Source organism: Cynocephalus volans, chromosome 11, assembly GCF_027409185.1.
Source record: "Cynocephalus volans isolate mCynVol1 chromosome 11, mCynVol1.pri, whole genome shotgun sequence".
NCBI classification, from domain to species: Eukaryota; Metazoa; Chordata; class Mammalia; order Dermoptera; family Cynocephalidae; genus Cynocephalus; species Cynocephalus volans.
The window spans coordinates 49,284,777-49,308,058 of NC_084470.1; the positions used below are offsets into that span (position 1 = coordinate 49,284,777).

Here is a 23,282-nt window from a genome sequence, read left to right on the forward strand (position 1 = left end):
TGGAATTAGGGTCAGTTTTTCCAGCAGGGAAATATTTGGAGTTGGCTATTCGCTTTTTCTCCCTGCCTTCTTCTGGCCATTTAACTTCTAATTCAGACCTTCACCTGGGAAGTGGGAGAGGAAAGTGGTTCACTGCTCACTGTCATAACTCTGGTTAAAAAATTTTACAAACTGAAATACATGCCCAACACAAGACGTTTAGAATCTTCTGGTAGACCACAGTGTTAACAACTAAGAGCCACTGGAAATGCTTAACAGGTTTCCTACAGGTGGAGTCCCTTGTGTAGATGGAAAAAATATCACTGGGCACATTGCCTTCTACTAGAGGACTGAGCTGTGGAATCCAGGAAGATGTCGTTTCACATCCCGTTGTACTCCCCCAAAATACCACTTCTATTAATTACTGTTCCATTTTGAACACTATGGTGATAGTTTTGTTATCAAGAGTTCTTAGGAAGAGGCTGATTTTTTTTTTTCACTGTTCCAAAAAATATTCACACACATGGGAATTCTACAATGCCCTCTTCTCCCTCCTTCCATGACTTTGTCTTTTCAATGCGTGAGCTAAGATGAAGTTCTGAAATCTGTTATCAACTTTCCTGGCAGGGAAGAAAAGTCTTTTCTAAGTGGGTAGGTTTGCCTTTTTAGAACAAACACGTTCTTCCCTTCGTGATTCTTCTACATGCCTGGCTCTCTGTCAACCTTCAGTCTGAAGGACAATTTCCACAGAGGATGGCTGCCAAATTTAAATCAGGCAAAATTTCACAAGATTTTAGATTAGGCACCAAATTGTTATGGCCATGGAACAAACAGGAAATGTACTTGCATCTGGTATTGAGCAGGGTGTGGGTGAGAAAAGGAAAACAATCCAATTTTTAACCACGTAACCTGTACATGGTGGTAAATTTAAGTGATAGGGAAATCAAATAATGTGGATTATTTGTGATTCTTTGTGTCTTTTATTTTTATGCCATGGTGTAAGTAGTGCCTTACAGAGCATCTGGATGAATAACTAGAAAAATGTAATAGATTCTTGAGGCATTTGCCTTGTTTATTAACAAACAGATTTAGGTGCTTCCCAGTAGCATATTAACATGTGTCCAAGACCAGCCACACCAACCTTACCTGGCTTCATACACACCCAGGGCTGAGAATTCTAGGTGAGATCTGTCCGACTGCAGAACCAAAGTGCTGATTGTGAGGTGCCAATAATATTCTGAATTTCATATTCAACCCAACCCTACTTACTTTTCAGGGAGTGAGTAGGGGGTTGGAAGGGAAAAGTACAGAAAGTGCTGGTCGGGGCCCAAAAAATCATAAAGATTAAGAACAAAGGGAACATAGCTAATCATGCCCTGGAAAGCTGGCCCTCTTACAGAAAAGGAATTCATCTCAGAGAGGTACGTGGGAAAGAAAATGTAAATAGGCTCTAGAGACATTCAGCCCTACTCTTGCAGCCATAAAAAGGTATCCGACATTGTTGGGGGGTAGTGGCGGGTGGCTTTCCCTGACCCCTGAATTGGCTACTGAGCCCATAGAAGAGAAAAAAGACTCAACAAATATCCCATATTTTAAGGAGAGCTGCCAGCAACTGAGGCCAGAAACTCCCCCCAAGACAAACCGGGACTTTATAGAATCAGCTCGGCTCTGTTACTGCAAAGCGCCACCCCCAAACTCCTTTCTCAGTCTATTTGAGAAGTTTGTATGAATTCTTGATATTTTCAGATAGCAGAATATATGATAAACATGCAAGTCCACAAATGATTGGGTAAGCCTTTGCTGTGTGGAGTGTGCACCAGACTGAGATCTTAGGCACAAGCAGGAAAGGCAGACTGTGTTTTGCTTCAGAGGAATCAGAATGGGTTAGAAGGATATATAGTAGCCTCAGAATTACCAGGAAAGCTGGAGAACTAGGCTGAGGGGCCAGGACCACAGGTTAGGCCTGGCCACAGAAAGAGTCTCCAACGTGCTTCTCTAATAAAGAGTGTCATGATGGGGCCAGCCATCCCCTGACTTTTCTTGGAGCTCCTATCTGAGCCAGAGTCCTTGTTCAGTCATTTAGACCGCTTTTTTGGTGGTGAGTTTCTGGGTGAGCAGCAATCTTAATGAGAGAACATAAAAATCTTTGTCCAAAGATGGTTGGGGAGTGTTCGTGCTTTTTGCTTTGCTTTATTTTAAGAAATAATGTTCCTTACTGGTTTGCAGGATAAACGTTTGGGACCCTTTACTTAAACTTCTGCCATGGGAGCCACATGTCCAGAGAGGCATTCCTGGAGCCCACTGCCATCAGGTCCCTTACCCTGCACATAGGAAGGGGCTATAATTTTACAAAGTCTTCAGAGATCCCATCATGCCCTCCCTGGGTTAGAATCACTGGGTTCCTTCCTATAGTGAATGAAAATCTCACAGTGCTGAGCCAAGGATTGGAACCAACATTTTTGGCTCCCAGCCTGGTAGCTCTTTTCCCTCTACCTTGTGGCCACTCAGTCACATGGGAAGGCACTGAGCCTTTTGGGATGGAAAGGATTAGACAAACGCAAAGGTATCCAGTATGGCAAGGAAATAATTGACTTATTTTATTTAACTCCTTCAGACTGAGCCTGGCTCTTCTCATCCCAGCTGGGACTTTCCCTTCTCAGGCTAGAGCAGACCCTAGAAAAAAGCCTCACGACTGCAGCCACACTTTCACTTCTAAATAAACCTGCCCCGTCAAGTGCTGATTGGTCAGGTCAGCAAGTCTCAACTTCATGTTTTCTGAAGCCTTCTAGGTTCAATTCCCAGTCTTGGCCCTTTCAGGAAGTCAGTCCTGGTCTTTTTGGCCTTTCCCTCTGTGAATAGTGAGTCCTGCACCTCCCTTTTGGAATCAGAAAAGCCTAGGTTCAAATTTCATCTCCCTCACATTGTAACTGTGTGACTTAAGGGGTCCAGTAAGCTGTTTGAGCCTCAGTTTCCTCATCTATGACACGGGAAAGCTGCTTTCTGCTTCCTGGAGCTGTTGTGAAGTTTCGGTGATACCCACATGAAGCTCCCGGAACAGTGGCCGGCACACAGTAGCTGCTCAGTGCCCCATAGTGTCTCAGTAGCCCTCCCCACACGTGAGCTCCCTGACACTGCCCCCAACCAAAGATGCAGGCCAGGGTTTCTCATCCAGAAGGAGCATCTTCTAACATGGAAAACAAAGGCTACTGCAAGAGATGCCACTCATCATTCCTTTGTTGTACTGCTTCTAGATGCAAAATTTACAATTTTTACTGTCACAAAATAGAATGACTTGTTCTTTACCATTTATGTGTCCAATTACAGTTAAAATTATATTCCGTATGGCAATAGAGGTTTTCCCTCTTGAACCTCAAGTTATTTAAGAGACAGGATAACGAGGAGGGCTGTTGGAAGGTCATCGCCACCCCCGTCCTGTACCATCAGCAACAGATGGTGGGTGGTTCTTTCTCCCCCACCCACCACCCCCTACATGTGAGAATTAAGCTCTGACCATCAGGAAATGAGAAAAATTCCAATATGGTTTGCCAAACACATGAGTCATATTTTCTAATGGTCAGCATTTGCTTATTCATTTGATGAATATTTATTGAGGGCTTGCTAGGGACCACGCACTGTACTAGGCCCTGGGGACACAATGGAGAACAAAATAGACATGATGCCTGCCCCTCCCAGAGCTGACAAGGGTCAACAGGCAGTCAGCAGGAAGCAAACAAGGGTACTATTTCCAACAGAGGTTAGTCCCGAGGGAGTAACCTGCCTTAGATTGGGGGTCAAGGAATATTCCTCCAAGGAAGCTGAGTCCTAGTAGGTGAGAAAGAATTAGCTTGCCAAGCATGGGGAAGGGTGTCCCAGTTGGGGCGGGGGAAGAGCTGTAAGAAGACCCATGCAGCTTGGCATGTCAAGGCACTGCAAGACCAAGGAAACAGGAACCCGGTGAGCAGCGAAGAGAACCACGATGAAGATGCAGGCAGAGTCCACCCATGTAACACTGGTGGGCAGTTCCAAAGGGAAGCCTTCGAAAGCTTCTGTTTTGAGCAGGGAATGGCATAATTCAATGTATATTCTTTAAAAATCACAGGCTACCATATGGATTGTAGGGAGCAAGGGTGGAAATGAGCCGTTTAGGAGGCTGTGACTGTTACCTGGCAAGAGGTAATGGTGGCAGAGGAGACAGAGGGAGGAAGACAGTTTATATCAGTGAAGGTGTGGTGCTACATGCTAATCATAGGTAGGGAATATCTGTCCTGAAGTGCTGGGAGGGATCAAACGCCATCTTGGCGTGAAGTCCCTTGCATGCTGCAGACACCTGGGTGCTCAGTTAATAGTGGCTATCAGTGCCTGAAGAGATGGCCCAGCAGAGGAGCCAAATAAGAAATGGGCCTTCCCCTCCCTCAAAGCCTCGAGTCACAGCCAGTTTACTCTAAATCAATAGTTTCTAGTCATCATCATGATTATCATCATCATCATTATTTTTACACAACAGAACCCATTTCTAAACTGAAATACGCTTTGATTGAATCGGGTGCGGTACCGGGAACTCTCCCAGTTTATATCTTCATTTTCCCTTAGCAGCCTCTGCACCCCCTCACTGAGCCCCCAGGCTCTATGGAGCCCAAGCAAACCACTAGTGTAGAGGGTTGTATTTTAGCACAAAGTGGCCCAGTCCATCAAAGTGTAACTAGACACTCACTGTACCCCCATTAAGTATGAACAAGATTAATTTTTTACCTTTAAGACTTCCACAGCCCCAGGCCAGTTAACTTGCACACACACACACGTGCACACACACATGTGTATATACACGTGTGCACACACGCACGCCCTAGCAGCACAGGATGCTCATGTGCTCAGAGTGCCTGTGCTGAAGAGGTCAAGACAGGCTTCATGGAAGGAGTGACCCCTGAACAAGTAGCAAAGGAATTTCCTGAGTGTACAAGGGAAGGTTAGGCATGTCAGATGGTGTCTGGGGTTGGATTCTCAAGGAGGCAGACCCTGACATGAGGGTGTGTGTGTAAGTAGTTTATTAAGGAGGTACTTCCTGTGAGGCCTGGAGAAAAGGGGGAAGACAGGATAGGAAAGGCAAGGAGGGAAGCAAGGGTGAGATTTCAGGGGACATCCTACTCTCAGCCTTATCCTGTATGGAACTCTGGAGCACAGATAACACCCCAGAGCTTGTCCCTTGTCCCTCCTTGAAGCAAAGGAGCAGGGCTTTCATAGTCCTGTACCTGTCAGTCTTTGGCTAGGGGCTGCCCCAGAGGTAGCAAACCCAAAGGTACTTTGCCTGTTCTCCATACACCCTGGGAGAGAGTGGCCACTGAAGAAGATGCAAGCAACTAGAGGTGAGAGCATGCAAAATCTGGGGCTTGGGCATACTGAACCAGTAGAGGGGACCCAGGGCGTCTGAGCAGAGAACCAGGAGTGTTCACCACCAGTGGAAATATTCTCCACTCAGTGCTTGGGTGTCCTGTTCAGCTTTCACGTCTATGTCCCCTTACATGGAACAATTTCGTTGGAGTATATGCTCAATTCCTGTGATGTGCTGATCTATCACACTCACATCACTCCGTGAACTAGCAGTTATTACTTCTATTTTCTGAGGAAACTGAGGCTCCGGGAGGTGAAGGAACCTGCCTGAAATCCCACAGCTTGTCAGTGGAAGAGCCGGGCTTGGCTGCCAGGTCTGCCCATTTACAAACCTGGGTCTTCTTTAATCTCTTGCTGCTCTGACCTGTGCTGTCCTGTTGCCCAGCGCCCACACACAGTGGAAGCACCATTCTGAGCAGGTGGTAGGAATCACAGTCGTGGGTGGTAAGCAGCTGACTCTCTGTCTTAGCAGTGACCTTGGCTCTGATGGCCTCAGAAGTACATCATGTCCAGACTTACTTAGTGGTCAGTTGATTCTGGAACTCTTCCCATTGTGTCCTGGTCCTTAACCAGATGCACAGATAGACAGTCAAGAGGAGAATCAATACTCCACTGGACTATCGATAGCTTATGGTAAATGAGCTACATTCCCCTCCTCCCTTTAAAGAATGGATGTGAGGATTATCAGGGGTAAGAGATATAAATCCTCTCAGCATAGTGCCTGGCCCATGGCAAGTACTCTACAAATTTGACCCATTGTTAATAACAGAGGAATTAGCACCAGCCCAGCTAATTCCTTTACAAATTCTAACACAGCAAGGAATTTCTGAAACCTGGCACCTGGCAGGCATGGGGCATGTTTGACATCTCTGTTTATCACAGCACAGACTGGCAGTGTCAGTCTTGCCAAATGCAGTTTATTTTCTGTTCATTTATGTCATCTCCATAAGTCTCTCTGTGCCTCTGAACTGGTGTGCTTTCTGGAGTTTACATTCTGAGAGCAATTGAAAGCATAGTCCTGCTGAGTCCTGCATTTCTTCAGCCCCCACAGCCCTTTCTCCCGGCTCCCTTCCCAACCCCCCACTGGCTATTAGATATAATCAGAAGCAGGTGAAACTGTCATTTCAATGTTCAAGATGTTCTTCTTTCCACTCTTTATTTTACATCAGTTCCTTCCTCTTGCTGAGACACGTGTGTGATGTTGACTGCAGAGAGCATCTTGCTATTGTAATTGACCTTTAGCAGGCCTGGGTCTGGGTTGAACCTCCTCTCGGGTAGTGCTGCCAGAACTGTTCCCCATCACTGGAAGCCCACTGTCCAGCAGAGGCCTGGGCCACATGTACGCCCATTGGAGCCATATTGTTGGGCCTTATAGAGACCTGAGAATTTCCAGCTGTTATATTAGTCATATATGCAGTGGTCAGAACATAAAAGTTTCCAGAAACTCAGAAGCGAATCAAGTGCTGTGGTTTAGGTTCACGAGCTGCCTCAGACTGGAAGTTGGCTCCTGGTTGTTCCCTGACACCAGCTTGCCAACCTCAGGAGCATTAAACTTTACAGCAGCAGGCAGGTGCTCAGTGTCTGGGTCCTCTATAGCCCCAGGCTGATGTCTGCCCTCCTCAAAGGCTCCACTGAGACAAGTCCTCACGTGCCTCATTTTCTTCTGTTTGTTAGTTAGCGTCCAGTGCATAAGTCTCCAGCTTCAGTCCTCACCGTGCACCATCCATCCCTTCGCTGGTCTAAACTTCTGCCGTCCCCATCTCTCAGCCTCCTACCCGCCTTACAACTGCTCCTCTAAAACTGGCAAGACTCCCCCTCCCCTTCAACCTCTTTTCTTCTTTCATACCACCTCCTTTCTTACTGAAGTGTGGATCTACCCTGAGGAAACCACTTCCCCCCCTTACTGGGTCTGTTTGTTCCTTGTACCCCCACATACAGTCCCCCTTCTAATCTGTATTCATTTTGTAGCCCACATGCTCTTTGCTAAATGCAAATCATATCATCACTCCCCTGCTTTAAAAACCCTCCGTTGGCTTCCCATCCCTTTTAAGATAAAGCGTACAATTCATAATGCGGCCTCCAGCCCTTCCTGTCTCTCCAGCCTCACTGTGAGCTTCTTCCTATGGCTTCTTGTTTGTTCTGTTTGTCCCAACCCCTGCCAACCTCACCCCTACCAAAGGGTTTTCCACATGCTATTCCCTCCCCTTGGGATGATCTTCCTCCCCTCTTTGACTAGTCAACTTCTGCCCATCCTTTAGCTGTCAGTTCCAGCAGTTCCTCAGGGAACTGTTTCCTGACCCTTATGTCTCTCTGAGTCATTTATAACCATGAACCTCTCCCTTGTGGTACTTTCCACAGTTATAATTTTACATTTATTTGTCTAGCTGGCCAGTGTTCTCTAGAATACTGGCTGGAAGTTTTGTGAGGGCAAAGACTGCCTGTTTTATTCATCAATGAATCTCCACAATGTCTGGCACCTAGTAGGTACTATGTATGTGTATGTTGGATGGATGCATGGAAGGACAAATAGACAGACAGCGTAGATGGATAGACTGACGGACAGACAGAAAATGGGCAGGTGGATGGGCAGGACTTCCCTAAAAGAAATAACACTTGCAAATATATTTTTGAAGTAGAGAGAAAAGATCACACTCAGAGACTCCAGCTTCAAATCCCATCATCTCTTTCATTGCAGACAGAATCATTTTTATGCTTTATCTAGTGTTATGGCAGAAAGGACATTGAATTTATTAATTTGTACATTCAGGAATCATGTAATGAATCGCTCCCTTGGTTCAGGTGACGGATATGTATGCATTCAAGCCCTAGTTCTATATAATTCACAGTCCCCTGGAGCCCATAGACAGGGAGATTCATCATCACCTTACAGGGCAAGAAGGGCATAGAACTGAGACTGTGAACTATTCAGCTGTGGTTTTCAACCTAAGGTTTATGGAGCTATGGGCTCCCTTGAGTTTGTCCAGGGGCTGCTGAGGCTTGGGAAGGGAGGAACAGGGCTTGGAAGCGGGGCTGAGGCAGCTGGGCTCTAGCTAACCCCCTTCTCTACAACCAGAGAATCTCTACTTTTTCTGTTCCATACATTGGGATGCTACAGTAGGTTTTCTCTGCTTAAAAAGGTTGAAAATGGCTGTTTTTAAGGGCTCAGAGAATGATTAATCATCCTGAAAAGAGGGGAGTAGAACAGGCTTCTTGTAAGAGGAAATAATGGAGCTGAGCCTCTCATTAAAAATATGTTTTAAAAAAAAAAAAAAATATATGTTTTTACTTGGCTTTAAAATGCTCAGTTTAAAAATGTTTAAATAGTAAAAAGTAGAAAATAGAAAAAAAAATACCCATAACTCAAAAAACACCTATTTACTTTTTAAATATCCTACCATTTTTCTGCAAAGCTGAAGTCTTCTATATGTTAAATGATATTCTGATTTTTTTAACATAGGATTATAACACTTACTATTTTTTCCCACATTATTACCATGTTTTTTAAAGTATCAAAAATTTGGAAATCAGGCAAAAAGATGATTACACGTGCTTTCGGTATCATCCTGGAGCATTGCCTAGCCCCTCTCTACTCAGTGTGGTCCACGGACTGGTAGTGTCTGCATCATGGGGGAGCTTATTTGAAATATAGAATCTCAGGCCCCACTCCAAAGTCACTGATTCAGAATCTGCATTTTAACAAGGTTCCTCCTGTGGTTCTATAAATATTAGAATTTGAAAAACACTGGTTAACAGGCCTGCCTAACTCTCTAGGGCCCAGATTCTGTGAAGTTACATATTAACTTGCAGAAGACTGATAAGTTATAAATAACTTGCCAGGAAAGATAAAAATGATTTCTGTCTGGCTGAAAATATAATCCCAAAGGTTACACTTTATCACCCTGTAGGGTATTAGCCAATTTTGTATCTGATTTAGTGATCTGATTTCAGCATTCTTTTTTTTTTTCTGTAACATTTTTTTCAGATCCTTCGAACTAACTTTACCTCGTGCTGATTCCCTCAATAATGAATTAAATAAATCTTCAACATGTATTCACTATATATTTGTATGAGAATTATGTTTTTAATTTTTTGAAAGTTATGCTTTGATGGCCAGGCTTATTGTCATCACTTTTAATAGCTCTGTGATATTCCGTTTTGTGATTGACCATAATTTACTTATCTGCTGCCCTATTGTTAGACATTTAGGATATTTCTAATTCTGCAGCAATATAAGTAATTCTGCAGTGAACTTCTTTGGGCATAAAGCTTTTCTATATTTTCTATTTCTTTCCTTTGAGTAAGTTTTCAAGTACAGGACTAATGGATATAGGGGTATGGACATTTTTCAGATGAGCAATAATGGACAAGGATAGAAGGGCATTGCTGCTGGCAGAAGCAGTTTGCAGAGAGGCAGGAGACCCAGGCTTCCCGGGGGGGATGACTCTTACTGGCTAGAGTGTGAATGCATGCTCTGGTGGGGCTGGAAAGGTAGGAAGGAGACCAGATCATAAAGGGCCTGGTATCCTGGGTTAGATGCTCAGCACGAAGGGAAGCCATTGATAGTGTAAGCTGAGAAGTGGCGTGATGAGAACCACATTTTAGAAAGACAACTCTAACAGTGGGGGACCTCTCCAAGTCTCCTGAAATAGTGCTGGTGAGAGAAGACTAAGGCCTGAACTGGGGCAGGAACTGGGCATGGAAACAAGAGTGCAGAGAAACTTAGGGAGATACAGGGGCTTGACCAGGTCACCCACCTCATTAGTGGTGGAAATGAGACCTGATCGCCAGTGTGGACTACTCTCCATGTAGTGCTTGCTGCTGTTCCTTCCTTTGGGTTTTTTGTTTTGTTTTTTAATCTAAGATGTGACTTCTTAGAACTGCAGGACACTCAGCTCATCATGCACTGATGAGTTTATTAGAGTCATGATGTGAGAGACTGGGCTCTGCCAAAGCAGAATGCACGTGTCCAAGAGGACGAACGGCACCAGTAAAAATAATAAAAGATGAAGTGCACATTCCAGGGAAGTGACAGGCACTCTTGTGGAATTTGCTAGACTAAACTGTAGCAGCCACTCTAACTGTCTCTGTGTCCACAAAGCCAGACCTCCAGCGTGGCTTTGCTGGGATGTAGATTTCAGTGTCCCTGAGAAGCCATCTGGATCAATACAGGAGCTTTACAACTGACCTCCACTGAGCTCACAGCTTGTCTCAGCATTCATGTGAACAAGAGGGCTTAGCAGACTTTTATTGCACAACCAGACAGCAGGCGCTTTCACAGAACTATTGTGTTTTCTCTGTCAGACCCTCATTTTACAGAGGAGGAAACCGAGAGCAGTATGAGTGCTGTCGTAGTTGCCTAAGGTTGCTCCAAGACCAGGATACAGCGACTGTCCTCCCTCTACAGCTTTCCTCTTGGCCATAAGGCCTCATAGTTCATCTGTACAAGATACTGCGAGAGATTCTCAATGTGGCAGGGGATTTGATCCACAGCTTTTTAGGGACAAAAGCCCAGAGACATGAACTTATCTGTCTTTAAAGACAGGAATTGCTGATCTGAACCAGATAGAATATAGTAGATTTAGGATGATGGTCTTTAGAGCCCATGTCTGTCTCCCACCCCCAGTGTTTTTCCCTCAGGATTGCCTATCATCTGAAAATCACTCTTTGTAGTAGCCCCAAACTGGACACTACCTCAATGCCCAGCAATGACAGCATGGATAAATAAATAGTGGTGTAGTCACACAGCGGAATGTCACACAGCAACAAGGGTGGCCGTGCTACACACTAGAGGAATCTCCCAAACATAATGTTGAGAGAAAGAAGCCAGCCATGGGAGTTCGTGCAGCGTCCTTCCATTTATAGTAAGGACAAAAGTGGGTGATACTAATCCAGGCTGTTAGAAGTCGGGGAGTGTTACCCTTTGGTGGGGTTGTAACTGGAAGGGAGGGTGAAGGAGCTTCTGGGGAGCTGGTCACATTCTGTTTCTTGGAAACCACAGCAGAGCTCCTTGAGGGAGCTTCTCCAGCATGCTAGGCACTGCCATGAGACCCCCGCAGACTGTCCTAGCCCTTGTGCAGTACACATCTACTGGGGAAACTGGCTTTAATCAAATAATTCCACTAAGTTCCACATTGAACTGAGCACTCAGAAAGAAGTCCTGTCTTATGTGGCACCCACCCCCACGTTCTTTGTTTCAAAACCTAAATAAAAGGTAGACTGTTGTTGCCTGTTCTGAATCGAGAACATAGTGTGTCCTCCAAGTCTACACTTCTGTTCGCTTCATGATACTTAAATCGGGGTTGTTGTCATTACAACCCTTGCAAGACCTGGGTTTGGATTTCAAGTGCCTGTTCAGGTGCTAGTGAAAAATCCATCAGTCAACAACCAGGAAAGCACTCAGCAGAGACCATTTTTTAATAACAACACTGGCCCTTTCTCTTGAATTCACTCCAAACGTCAGGCCCAGGCTGGGCTCCATCATGCTGTGAGAGCTTCCACTTGGGAAACGTTTTCACTTCTGCATTGCCTCCTAGGTGGTCTTCGAGGCCTTGCACAACCTGGAGCCCCGAGGCTACGTCGTGGGGTGGATCATCGCCATCAGCTTGCTGGTGGGAATCCTCATCTTCCTGCTTCTGGCTGTGCTGCTCTGGAAGGTGAGTCTGGCAATCACAGGTCCCCATGGAGTCCCCACCCATGGATGCCCAGCTCCCCGCCTCTCCAGGGCAAGAGCACCTTGGAGGGTTTCCCGTCAGAGCTCCCTTCATGGGACAGGTACAGGGAAGGGCAGTGTCTCCTTCAGGCAGGGAATGGAATCTTGGCTCCTCCTGAGGCCATGCACAACTGAGGATTTGGACCACTTTAGAGGGAGAGTGAAAGTCTCAGGCCTCTCTTCTCTTACCCTCCCTAAGCGCATTATACCATGTCTAACAGAGGATGGTGGAACCTAACTCCAAAACAGTAGCTTGGGGAGTAACAGAAACTGGGAGAGGGTTTGCCATTTACTCAAAGAAAGAATAAAAAAGGGAACCACAGAGCAAGTCCTTGTTCTTTTTTCCTGTGGAATATGAGAAAGCGTTCTGCCCGGAAGACTCAGGTAACTGAAACAGGCTCTAAGTCTAGAGCACCGCGTGGGCGGCTTCCTCGTAGCTTCCCAGCCCCACGGTGGTTCATCTGCAGGGGAGCCATGCTGTAGATCTGCCCAGCCTCCTTTACCAGGCAACACCTACTCTTTCATGTCTTGCCTCAAGCATCACTTTCTTAAGGAGAAAGGGGTGTCCTCCCCGTCAAGTCCAGAATGATTTCTTTGCCTCTCCTCTCAGAGATCTGGAGTCCTTTTACTTCAGAGCCTCTTTATTCATTAGTAGTGGTGTCAGAGTCATTATCTGATGACGGTCTGCCTCTACCCTGGACAGTGATGTTCCAGGTAAGTGGAACCCAGGAATGTCTTTGTCCACTGTGTCTCCAGCTCCAAAACAGCACCAGGGACCATAGCTGGGGCTTCCTGACACCAAAGCCTGTGCTTCTCAGATGTTCCAGTTTCAGATGCAGATGGAAACAGTCTCTTAGATTATTTTGGATGGATATTTTAAATTCAAATAATTTCTTTGGGATTACAAAATAGTATGTTTGTGTTGATCAAACATGATAACGTATCAACAAGGAAAAAAAAGTTGTAAAACGCTCAGGAATTTACATCCCAGAAATAACCATGATGAGCACAATGTTGTCTCTTTTTGGCCTTTTCCTCTGTTTATATAGACATAGACCAGGCATTCTCATAGAATCAACATATTTTTGAATAGTATGTTATTTAAATTTTCCAGTAATACACTCAATGTATTTTCAAGTGAAGTACGTCTAAATTTAAAGTGATAGGTTTAATTATTAATCTGGATAGGTATAATTATTAAGTCTAGAAGCACAGGAAAAATAGTGTTTATTGTGCTTTTTTCAGATTAACAATTGGATCCATTGCTTTAAATTTAGAGGTACTTCACCTGATATGTTGTCTGGAGGTTGAAGAAAAATATATTGAGCATATTACTTGAAACTTATGTTCCCGTGCTTTTCATACATCTCATGTACTATTTCGCAACCTGTTTTTCCCCAGAGACAATACCGTGAGCATCTTTCCATGTTGTTAAAAGCCTGTTTCCAGCATTGTCTTCATTTAAAGCTGCACAGCATCTGCAGCTTACTAAGCCGGTCCCCTGATATTGGGATTTAGGTGACTCCTGGTTTCACACTGCTTTTAACAACACCATGGTGAATATCCTGGGAGCCAAATATTTGCACAAATCCTTCACTATGTACTTAGGATGAAATCCTAGAAATGGAATTCCCAAGTCAAAAGGAATGCACATTTTAAGCCTTTTATTACATATTGCAAATTGCCCTCTAGAAAAGTCATACTGATTCACCCTCCCCCAGGCAGTGCATCAGAAGTGTCCGTTTTCCTGCATATTTGCCAACAGTGGATATTACCTTTTAAAAAAACAACTGCCAATTTGTTGTTTATTTAATCTGCATTGCCAGATAGATTCTTAATGCTTCCTTTTCTCCAACTCCTTCCTGCTGAGATAGCCTCTGGTCTGTGGGTGGAGAACAAAGCCTGCTCAGTGTTTGGGATCTGAAAAGACAGGCTTCACGCTGAGTAGTGAGGGCTGTGTGTGCGTGTGTGTCACTTCCTTTTGCCTTTATATGGGCTCTTGAAATTAGGAGGATTGCCGTCCTCCATGCTGGGTGCATGGGACCAGACAGGGATGCAAGCAGGAGTGTAGTGGCTGTGCCACACTCCCCCTGTGACGTACACGCCCTCCTTCTGGCCGCCCCTCTTGGCTCTACCACTCAGGACTGTCTGTCCCATCTCCTATGCACACGCTACTGCCTCTTCCCATCTGCCATCTGCTTGGCTTTGCTTTGGTTGTGTTTGTTTAAAGAAAATGTGGTTCCAGGATAGGGCCATCATGGGGTGGCCAGACCCTGAGGTCACCGGCTGTGTAGGATCCATAGAGCCAGGATCAGAGAAGGCATTCACCACATGGAGTGAGAGTGGAGCAGCACCCTGGCAGCCAAGGGGCACACTGTGTGCCTCGACCCAGACGAGGTCTTGCCATGACTAATGGGGTGGACAGAAAGCTTCAAGGAAGCTGTTGAATGAAGCCACATGGGCCAGAACAGCCTTGCTAGCCTTCGAGAGCAGCACTTCCTTTCCACCCACATTTACTGAACACTGTCTTTGACCCAGACACTGGACTAGGCACTGGATGCAGCAGTGACCATGCCCATGCCCTGTACACCTCACCCCCACCATGTGGTCCTGCAAACGTAGGGGAGGGTGGTGGCTGCTGTGCAGTGGCTGCTTTGGAAACTACAAGAAAATGCCAGAGTCCCGTCCATTGCCCCCAGAGGGGATTAAAAGGCCATGTCATGGAGTGTGGTGGGGGAGAGCCGGGCTTTGCAGGCTGGCAGCTGTGGGCTGCAGTCCTGGCTCTCGCACTTGTCAGCTATAAGGCCTTAGGAGAAGTCACTTACACTCCATGACCCTCAGTTTCCTCCTCTGTAGAAAGGAAATCATCACATCTGGCTCAATGTGGTTATGAGAGAAATGTGATTATGTGGTTATGAGAGGTTATGCAGGGAAATGCTTAGCACTGCATCTAGCCCCCAATAGAAGTCAGAGGACATTCCACAAGTGAAGTGTTGTTCGAGTCTGCCCTTGGGTTTGGTTTGAGGTTTCCAGGCAGGGAAGGGCAGATGGATATTCCATCCAGTGGGAAGAAGAGGTGAGAAAGTAAGCAGGGTTTGTGGGGAGCAGCCTGGGAGGGGTGTCACAGGAAGGTAGTCAGTGGCCCACAGTGAGACCGTCCCCCACATCGTGAAGCCCTGCTGACCAGGGCAGAGGGAGCATGGGAGGTGTGTGAGCAGAGCAGCAGCCTGACCACTGGGTAAAGAGACATCTGGTGGCAGTGAGGGGTGAGGGCAGTTGCTGTGGTGGAGGGGAGGGGACCAAGTTAGAACAGGCAGGGTTTGGTGACCAGTTGGACTTGAGAGGTCAGGAAGAAAGAAAGAGTAGCAGTCTCCCCTGTTTTTAGTTCAGGTAGTGGTTGGTTGCCCTTAACCAGAGAGGGAAAGGAAGGGTTCGAAGTCCTGTTGGAAGAGCGGGAGTTTGGTGTGGCTGTCTGGTGTGTGGTGCCTACAGGAGACAAGGCTGGACTAGACTCACGCCCCATCACCCAGCCTAGCAGAGGGAGGGTCAACAGAGGACTTTCCTGTTACCTCACTGGCTTGGGCAGCTTTCTCTTCAGTTTCCAAGGTTAAACATTCTTATCTCAGGCATCACAGAGACCATTTTTTCCAGTTGCAAAAAACAGATCCCCTCATAGCTGCTTAAGCTGAAGAGAGAGGAGAGAATTGTAAGGATTCTAGGGCATTGCTAGATGCCGAAGGAAATGTGTGCACCCAAACCTGGGAAAGGTCCAGAGACCAAGACAGCTCTTCCCTCCCTCCCCTGCTCCCTTTTCTCTACAGCCCCCATCTCTCCTCCTGTCCACATCCGTCTCCTTCTCCTGTAGCAGACAGGCTTTCTCTACACTTTCCAGCACACGGTAGGAAAGCGTTGCTATAGCCCCTCCAAATGTACGTCTCAGTGGTTTCTAGCCACAGATGCAGAATGATCACGTCTGTGAGAGAGAATCTGCCTGTCCTACCTTGGGTCACATGTCTCCCACGGAGACAGAAAGCCAAGGCTAGAGTGGGAGAAAGATGCAAGATGGGAATTTGGGGAGTGAGGGGGAAGGCTCAGAAAAGGAGGAAACTAGGCAGATACCCCAAAGGCATTCACTCCAGCAGAATTTCATGGTTGTTAGTGGTGCTGCTGCCTAAAATGCAGGCTTTTATACTAGTGAGCTATGCTGCATAACAAATGGGCCCCAAATTGAGTGGCTTTAAACAAACATTACATTATATCTCACAAATTTAGGGATCAGGGATTCAGGAATGGTTTGACTGGGTGATTTTTCTGCTTATGTGACTTTGAGTGGAGTCGCTTAGTGGCATTTACCTGATGGCTAAGCTGGTCTTCAGGGTCCAAAACAGATTCACTCACATGCCTGGCTCCTTGGTGGGGACAGCTGGAAGGCTGGACTCAGTTAAGACCTTCTTCCTCTCCACATGGTTCTTCCAGCAAAGTGGTCTGGCTTTTTACATGGTGGCTTAGGCTCCAGGAGAGTACAGGGAACACTGCCAGTTCTCTTCAAGGCTAGCCCAGAGCTGGCCTAGCATCATTCCACCCTGCTCTTTTGGTCAAAGCAGTCATTTCCAGCCTATGTACAAGGGAGGGAAAACAGACCCCGCTTTCCAGTGAAGGGAGAGACAAAGGCTTTGTGGCTGTCTTTTATCTGCCACATACATGATATTCAGAAATATGGGTACAATCTTCATCTTTTCTTTTAGGTCACTATTACAAAGAAAGATTCATCTGACTAGAAGTTTTGTTCTGTTTTTTTTTTTTGTTTTTTTTTTTGTCTTTTTCGTGACCGGTACTCAGCCAGTTTGTGCACCGGCCATTCCCATATAGGATCCGAACCCACGGCGGGAGTGTCGCCGCGCTCCCAGCGCCGCACTCTCCCGAGTGCGCCATGGGCTCAGCCCAGGTTTGTTCTGTTTTAAAGCAGATGGAACCTCATCTCTCGTCCATAGTGTCATAGATAAAATCACAATTGAACTCCTTTGGGGAAAAGGGGGGTGGGGGGAGAGTAAATCTTGGTGCAGTGTTCATGGCAGCATGGGTAGTCTGTTCAGGCAAAGCTGTAATATGAAGCAAGGAGCTTGGCAGAGGGGGTTTCTTTTGAGAAAAAATATTTTCTTTCTTAAAAGGCTAACTATATGATGATTTTATAAGAGGTTTAAAAGGGCAAATGAAATGTAGGATTATTTTAAAGACCTACGTATTCCTAAAACTTCAGCTACAGACCTCTTGTCAACTCTGATTCCTGTGCCTGCATCCTAAGAATGATACATTATGTGTAGAGAACAGAGATCCAGTATCACATTGACAGTGCAGTGCCTAGAAACCTGTTGATTAATGGGCCTAAAGTCCAGCCTGGTATTTGAGTTATATGGGAAGTCTTAATGGTCTGGCTTATTCCCATATTCCATATTTAATTTCCCCCATTATTTTCAAGGGGAAAACGACTGAGTGGTACCTAGTTGCCACTGCTGACCAGGAAACACTTCACAGGAGGCATTTGATGACAGATGGGCAATGTTCAAGTCCTCTTCCCTCTGTCGAGCCACATCTCTTGAATTTCCTTTTAGTATAGCTCTTGACATTGCTTCCTGTGGTTGCTTGCCACTGCCTTGAGTTCATGAGCTAAAAGTGGTTGTTCCCAAAACTGTGTTGCATAAACGTGAATGGTGAGGTGGAACCAACATCCGAGCAGCTATCTGTGCTGGCCCATTCACAGTACCACACAGGCCTGCGATTGGCTTTTTTGCTTACAAGGTGGCCGGTGCTTTCATTGGGTCTCTGCTGGGTGGTGGGCCCTGGGCAACAGGACAGAGATGAGCAACAGAACCCTCACTCAGTCTCAAAGACCTTTGGGAAATGCAGTGAAGAGATGGTGGCCGAGCGGAGCCCTGATGAGCCCTGGTGAGCAGAACTTGGCCTGTCCCACCAGCTCCTGGCCCCTCCTGCAGTGCACTGTGGTGCTCCTAACTGTTTATCTAAAACAGAAACCCCTCATAGTGTTAGCAAATGCCTTTTCCAGAGCTGAACCCCAGGCTCCCTGCCCAGACCTCAGCCAGTCCAGCCTCCTCTGCCTCTGACTCTCTGCAGCTCTCCAGGGACCTGCCAGAGGCCCATCCACTGGCATCTCAGGCACTCTCTCATGATGCTTGGCGGCAGCAGGTCCTGGCTCTGACACAAAACCCACAATGAGGGCCCCAAGCTAACCAGACCCTTCTTCACATACTGAAATGGATCCTAATCAGCTTTCCCAAAGCCGAGATGTTAGCAGACACTGGGAGCCATAATTTAAACTTTATGTGCAAGGATTACAGTAGCCTGCCAAACCACCATGCAGGAAGAAAACTTTGAAACATGATACTCTTTTAAGGGGGTGAAATCCAAATGAGTCCTTGCTCCTTTCCTTCAGCTCCTGACTGGGTTTGAAGATGCCTGGGCCTGGTGCCTCTTCAAGACAGTCATAAAGGCCGCTTACGAGGAGAAGGTTTAATTGTTGAGGTACAGTAGGGATAACAACTTTGTATGTGAATTGTACCTTTAAGAAATGTCTTCAACCCTTAAGCAAGCCTGAGTCTATGGAAAGAGAGCAAAGATGCTGAGGGTGGGGGGTTCCTTTAAAAGAAAGATACCCCCCTTTCCTCATTTAGGGCTCCAAGCTTTCCCTTTCTCCCTGCTCTCCTCCCCCTTCCATCCTTCTGTCCCTATTTGTTTGCAGTTTGCAAAACCACAAGGCCAAGTCTCAGCAAAAGAGAAAAACTCTGCATGGTCCTCCACTGCTTCCAGCCAGGGACCATCTACCTCTTTTCCTCTCTCTCCTGTTTGACCCTTCTGCAGGCTGAGATAGCTTGGAGCAAATGTAGGTACCATCGCTGTGCCAGTCCTGTGGCTGGTTTCTTCCTCCAAAGCCGGGGCTGCTTCCTCAACTGTCCAGGAGATAGGCTGCAGACATGTTTGCTGCCCCTCAGAAGAGGGCTGCTGGAACTCTCTGTCAGCTGGGGCCGTTCCAATAGCCTGCTGCTTTAGGCCTGGCTTTGGGCTCATGGTTTTTATTTGAGAGCATTACATCTGACCTCAAGCTGAAACACTTAGAAAAATAAATCTGTGCAATGGCTCAGAGAATGTGTAAGGTTTGGCAGCCCCTCCAACGGTCATTGGGGTTATCAGCTTCCCTCCAGATCAGGCTCTGAAACCCATCCTTGCTTCTCGAAAGAAAAAGAAAACACACAGACACACGTGCATAAGCACACATGTGCATGTGCTCACACACACACACACACACACCCTTCACACTGCCTCAATTAAAAACATGTGCCAAAGACATTCAGTGAGGGCTTATATTTGGAAGTAAATATTAGGCGATGTTGCACTGTTGACATCTCGAGACAGAGACATGCTATGTAAATAGACAAGTAACTGAAAAGACCCATAAACACGAGGCCCTGAGTTAGTCCAGAGAAGGAGCGTGTCCATGGACCTTGGAATAGCAGCTCTGGAAGCAACCCAAAGGCCAGGGGGAAAGGAGCAGTGATCCCCAAAGAAGCCAGATGCCATGGACTTGCCTAGCCCATCCCTCTCCCCCTGCAGTGAGCTGGGGAGGAAGAGTCTAGTGCCACAGGGCTGGGTACCCCAGAATTCAGTCAGGTCTCATCTCCTCTTAGGCCATACACAGCACCCACTTCATCAGGGCTATGCAGGAGGAATCTGCTGTTTCTCTAGGAGTTTGCTGGAAGTTTTTTGATAGATACAAGGTTATACCAGAAAACTGTATAAGCCTTTCAGGAGGGTTCAGGGAGCTGCTCTTTGGGACAGCAGCCCCCCCTCAGGACCACTCAGATGCAAAACCAGAAAGTACACTGCTCCCTCAGCCTCCAGCCAAGCAAAGCTTGGCTTGAGTCTCCTCCTCTAGGGTTTCTGGAGTGTTTCTTCTGCTAGAGACAGAACAGTTATAAACAGAGCCTCTTGTCCCTCAAGAGGCAAAACAAGCCCTAGAAGTCTCCAGAAAAAGTACAGGGAAGCGTTGACTCCATTGGATTGGAAGTGAATGTGGGGCTGCCGAGGTCCCAGCTTAAACTCCTCATTAATCATTTCCCAGCACCTGCAGTGTGGGCTCAGCTGGCAGCAAAATCAGATTTGCCCAGCGCTTCTCAAAGGTTTCCCCAACGTCCCCAGGAGCGCTAACAAAGCAGGCGTGTACTCTGAGGAAGCCGGCAGGAGAGAATTTGACATCTTGATTTGTCTTAATCGTTATAAATTTTATAATTCTTTCTGCTTTATAATTTGTATTTTAATATAAAAACTGAAAATCCAGATACTTGAAATTTGCTGAGAGTAGATTTCAAATGTTCTCACCACACACACAAAAATGGTAACTACGTGAGGTGGCGGGTATGTTCATTAGTTTGATTGTAGCAAATCATTTTACAACATGTACATATATCTAAACATCACATTGTACACCTTAAATATATATAATTTTTCTTTGTCAATCATGCCTCAGTAAAGCTAGGGGAGATTTGTTTTTAAACTAAACTTTACAACATGTTCCTGATTCTCCATCTACTTGTAATAGTTTTTTCTACCTGTGAACCTAGTGTCTAATTTATGCATCTTTTTCAATAATTAGGCTCTCAGAGCTTATGAGTGAACTCTCTTGATTATGACCCTTGTGAACTATCATAGTTTAGGCTAAATGTCCACAAGCAGTTTGAGTATTTTTATGATATGAAGATAGCTAAAGGAAAGGGAGGGAGCAAACTGCCTGCTCAAACAGCACTAAGGGGTGAACTCAGTTCCTTTGTCAAGTACTTTACTTGGGTGTGCTACCTGCCCGAGGGTAGGGTCGATAGGTAGGAGTAGCGGTTCAGCAGCCAGGAGGTAATATGGCAGGTCGAAGGGTCTTCTGGATCTCCTATAGCATGTGTCTCTTAGGTAAGAAAACTCCTTGTTAGATGATCACATTCAGAGTCTTTTCCTTTAGTTTAATATGACGCAAGGGGGTGGCAAAACCTTCCTCAGTTTAGTTTTCACTTCCCCATTCTTAATTGACATTCTATTAGAAAAGTTTATCTAGGAAGATCTGTTCTTCCTTTATTCATCTATATTTATTGAGACCTGTTGAAAACAATGTTATGCCTACTGGGGACTTAGAGACTACCATGCTGTCTCTGGTTCTTGCAAGTTACTTTAGGTGACTTGTTCTCATGAGTTGTTCATTTTGACTTTTTTTAAAAAAGAGAATTTGTATTTTCTCATTCTTAATGAGATTCTCAGACAATCACTATGTTACATGAGTTAAGAGTCCTAGACTTACATAGTAAGGCCCTAACTCTGACCCTTATATCTGATAGAGAGCAAATTATCCATCTCCTTCAAGGCTTACCTGCTTTCCTCTTTGGCAAAATTGAGATTAAAATCCCATAATTCAAAAGACTGTAAAAGTTAAATGAATGAACATAACTGCGTGTGTTTTGTGATCTAACAGGCCTCATAATCATTTAAAATATTATTAAACTATGTTTTACTTATGTCTTTCAAAAATTAAAATATTTTAAACATCTAAAATTCAATTTTCAAAAAAATTTCCAAAAATCTTTGAGAGAAATTGACACTGGACAAGAACTCTGTATCTTGTTCCCCCTTAATGTGAGTCTTGGGTACACAGTTATGTGGCCCACAACCTACAATCCTGAGTTTGCTCTGGGAACCAACAACAACAGCAGCAAAACTGTCATTATGTGTCAGGGCTGGAAGAGGTCTGAGAATGCCATCAATCTCTTGGGCAGAGACCAAGGCACTGGGGCTCAGAGCCAGAAAATGACCTTCCCTGTGGCCCAGGGGGTAGTTAGTTGGAGCTATAGCCCTAATCAGGACTCTGGGCTCATTATGCCACATCTCTTCCATGCATCTCTTCTGAGTAGTCCCTTCTGGCATTGGGCAGGCCTCGTATGACAGTTGTTTGGGGGATCAATGCTCTCTGTCCATGGGCTCTGTATCAAAAGCCAAAACAGACTCTAAACAAAAGCATAAGGGTGATATTCTCCTTTTCTGAGATAGAACTAGTTTGATCATATAAGAAACAGTATTAGTTTGACAGTGCCTCCACTAGATCTTATGGCACCTTTGCACAAACTAGTCAACAGTGCCCCTTCCTTAAGACCTTTACTTCCATCTGTCAGAAAATTCAGATAATCTGATTTTGTTAGTACGAGACACTCTACTGCCATCTATTGGAAGATAATTGTAATAAATTTATACAGCTATGATCCGTGATGTGAGTGGCACCCCCCACACCCTTAGATGCAGTGCACAGCCTGCACTACTGTACCCAGTATTCCCTAACCATTAAAGTGCATTATGTTTTAAGTAGTCGTCTTTGTACTTCAAAGAAGAAGGACATACATCAGTAGCAGAACAACCTCCCATGCAGGAGATTACACACAGGTTGTGTTGGGAATAGGATTTGAGACCCTGCAGTTTTGGGTTGGGGCATAGAGTTTACAAAGCTTTTTCTGAAAGCAGCGCTATAGTCACTGCCATCAGGGGTTGGGAAGGGTGGTGATTTTCAGGCCAATTGCTGACAGTATTTCACTGACAGAGAGCTTGCTTCTGGATGCCTGCAGATGACAGTGCCTTCACTTTGTTGGTAACAAGGATGACATACTTGAAACATGAACACACGAGAGCCATGTGTGAGAGTTAGTTCAAGTACTCTAAGTCCTTTCTAGATTGTTTGCACATTCCCTATATCAAATCCTTACACGAGCATAGCTATGAGAAAGGGAGTCGACGGTTGTCCTTCTTAGAGATGGACAAGAAAAGCCTGGTTCAGCAGGACAAGGCACATTGATGCTGTTTATGTTGACAATTCTGTCAGCTGCCCCTCTGATTCATTCAGTGAGTCAGCAAAAGAAAATATTGAGTTCTGTACTAGTTAACTTATGTTCCACAACAAACCACCTCAGTCTTCCGTGGCTTAAAAGCAAACAACCATCTATGTAGCTAACAATTCTGTGGGTTGGCAGTTTGCACTGAGTTCAACTGGGCAGTTTCTTCGGTCTCAGCTGGACTCACATGTGCATCTGCAGGCAGATGGCCGTTGGCTGGTCTGTGAGGGCTGGAGCTGGTGGTCATCTTTCAGAAGGCTAGACGAACCTGTTTGTATGGAGGCAGG

At 45.6% G+C, this 23,282-nt stretch overlaps 1 protein-coding gene across 1 annotated transcript in view; it reads left to right on the top strand.

Moving 5' to 3' along the window:
* ITGA9 (integrin subunit alpha 9) overlaps nt 1–23,282 on the top strand; it is a 325,611-nt gene that overhangs the window by 296,898 nt on the left and 5,431 nt on the right. The window contains exon 27 of the mRNA XM_063113934.1: nt 11,898–12,017. Coding sequence (XP_062970004.1) covers nt 11,898–12,017 — 120 coding nt within the window. The remainder of the gene's footprint in view (nt 1–11,897; nt 12,018–23,282) is intronic.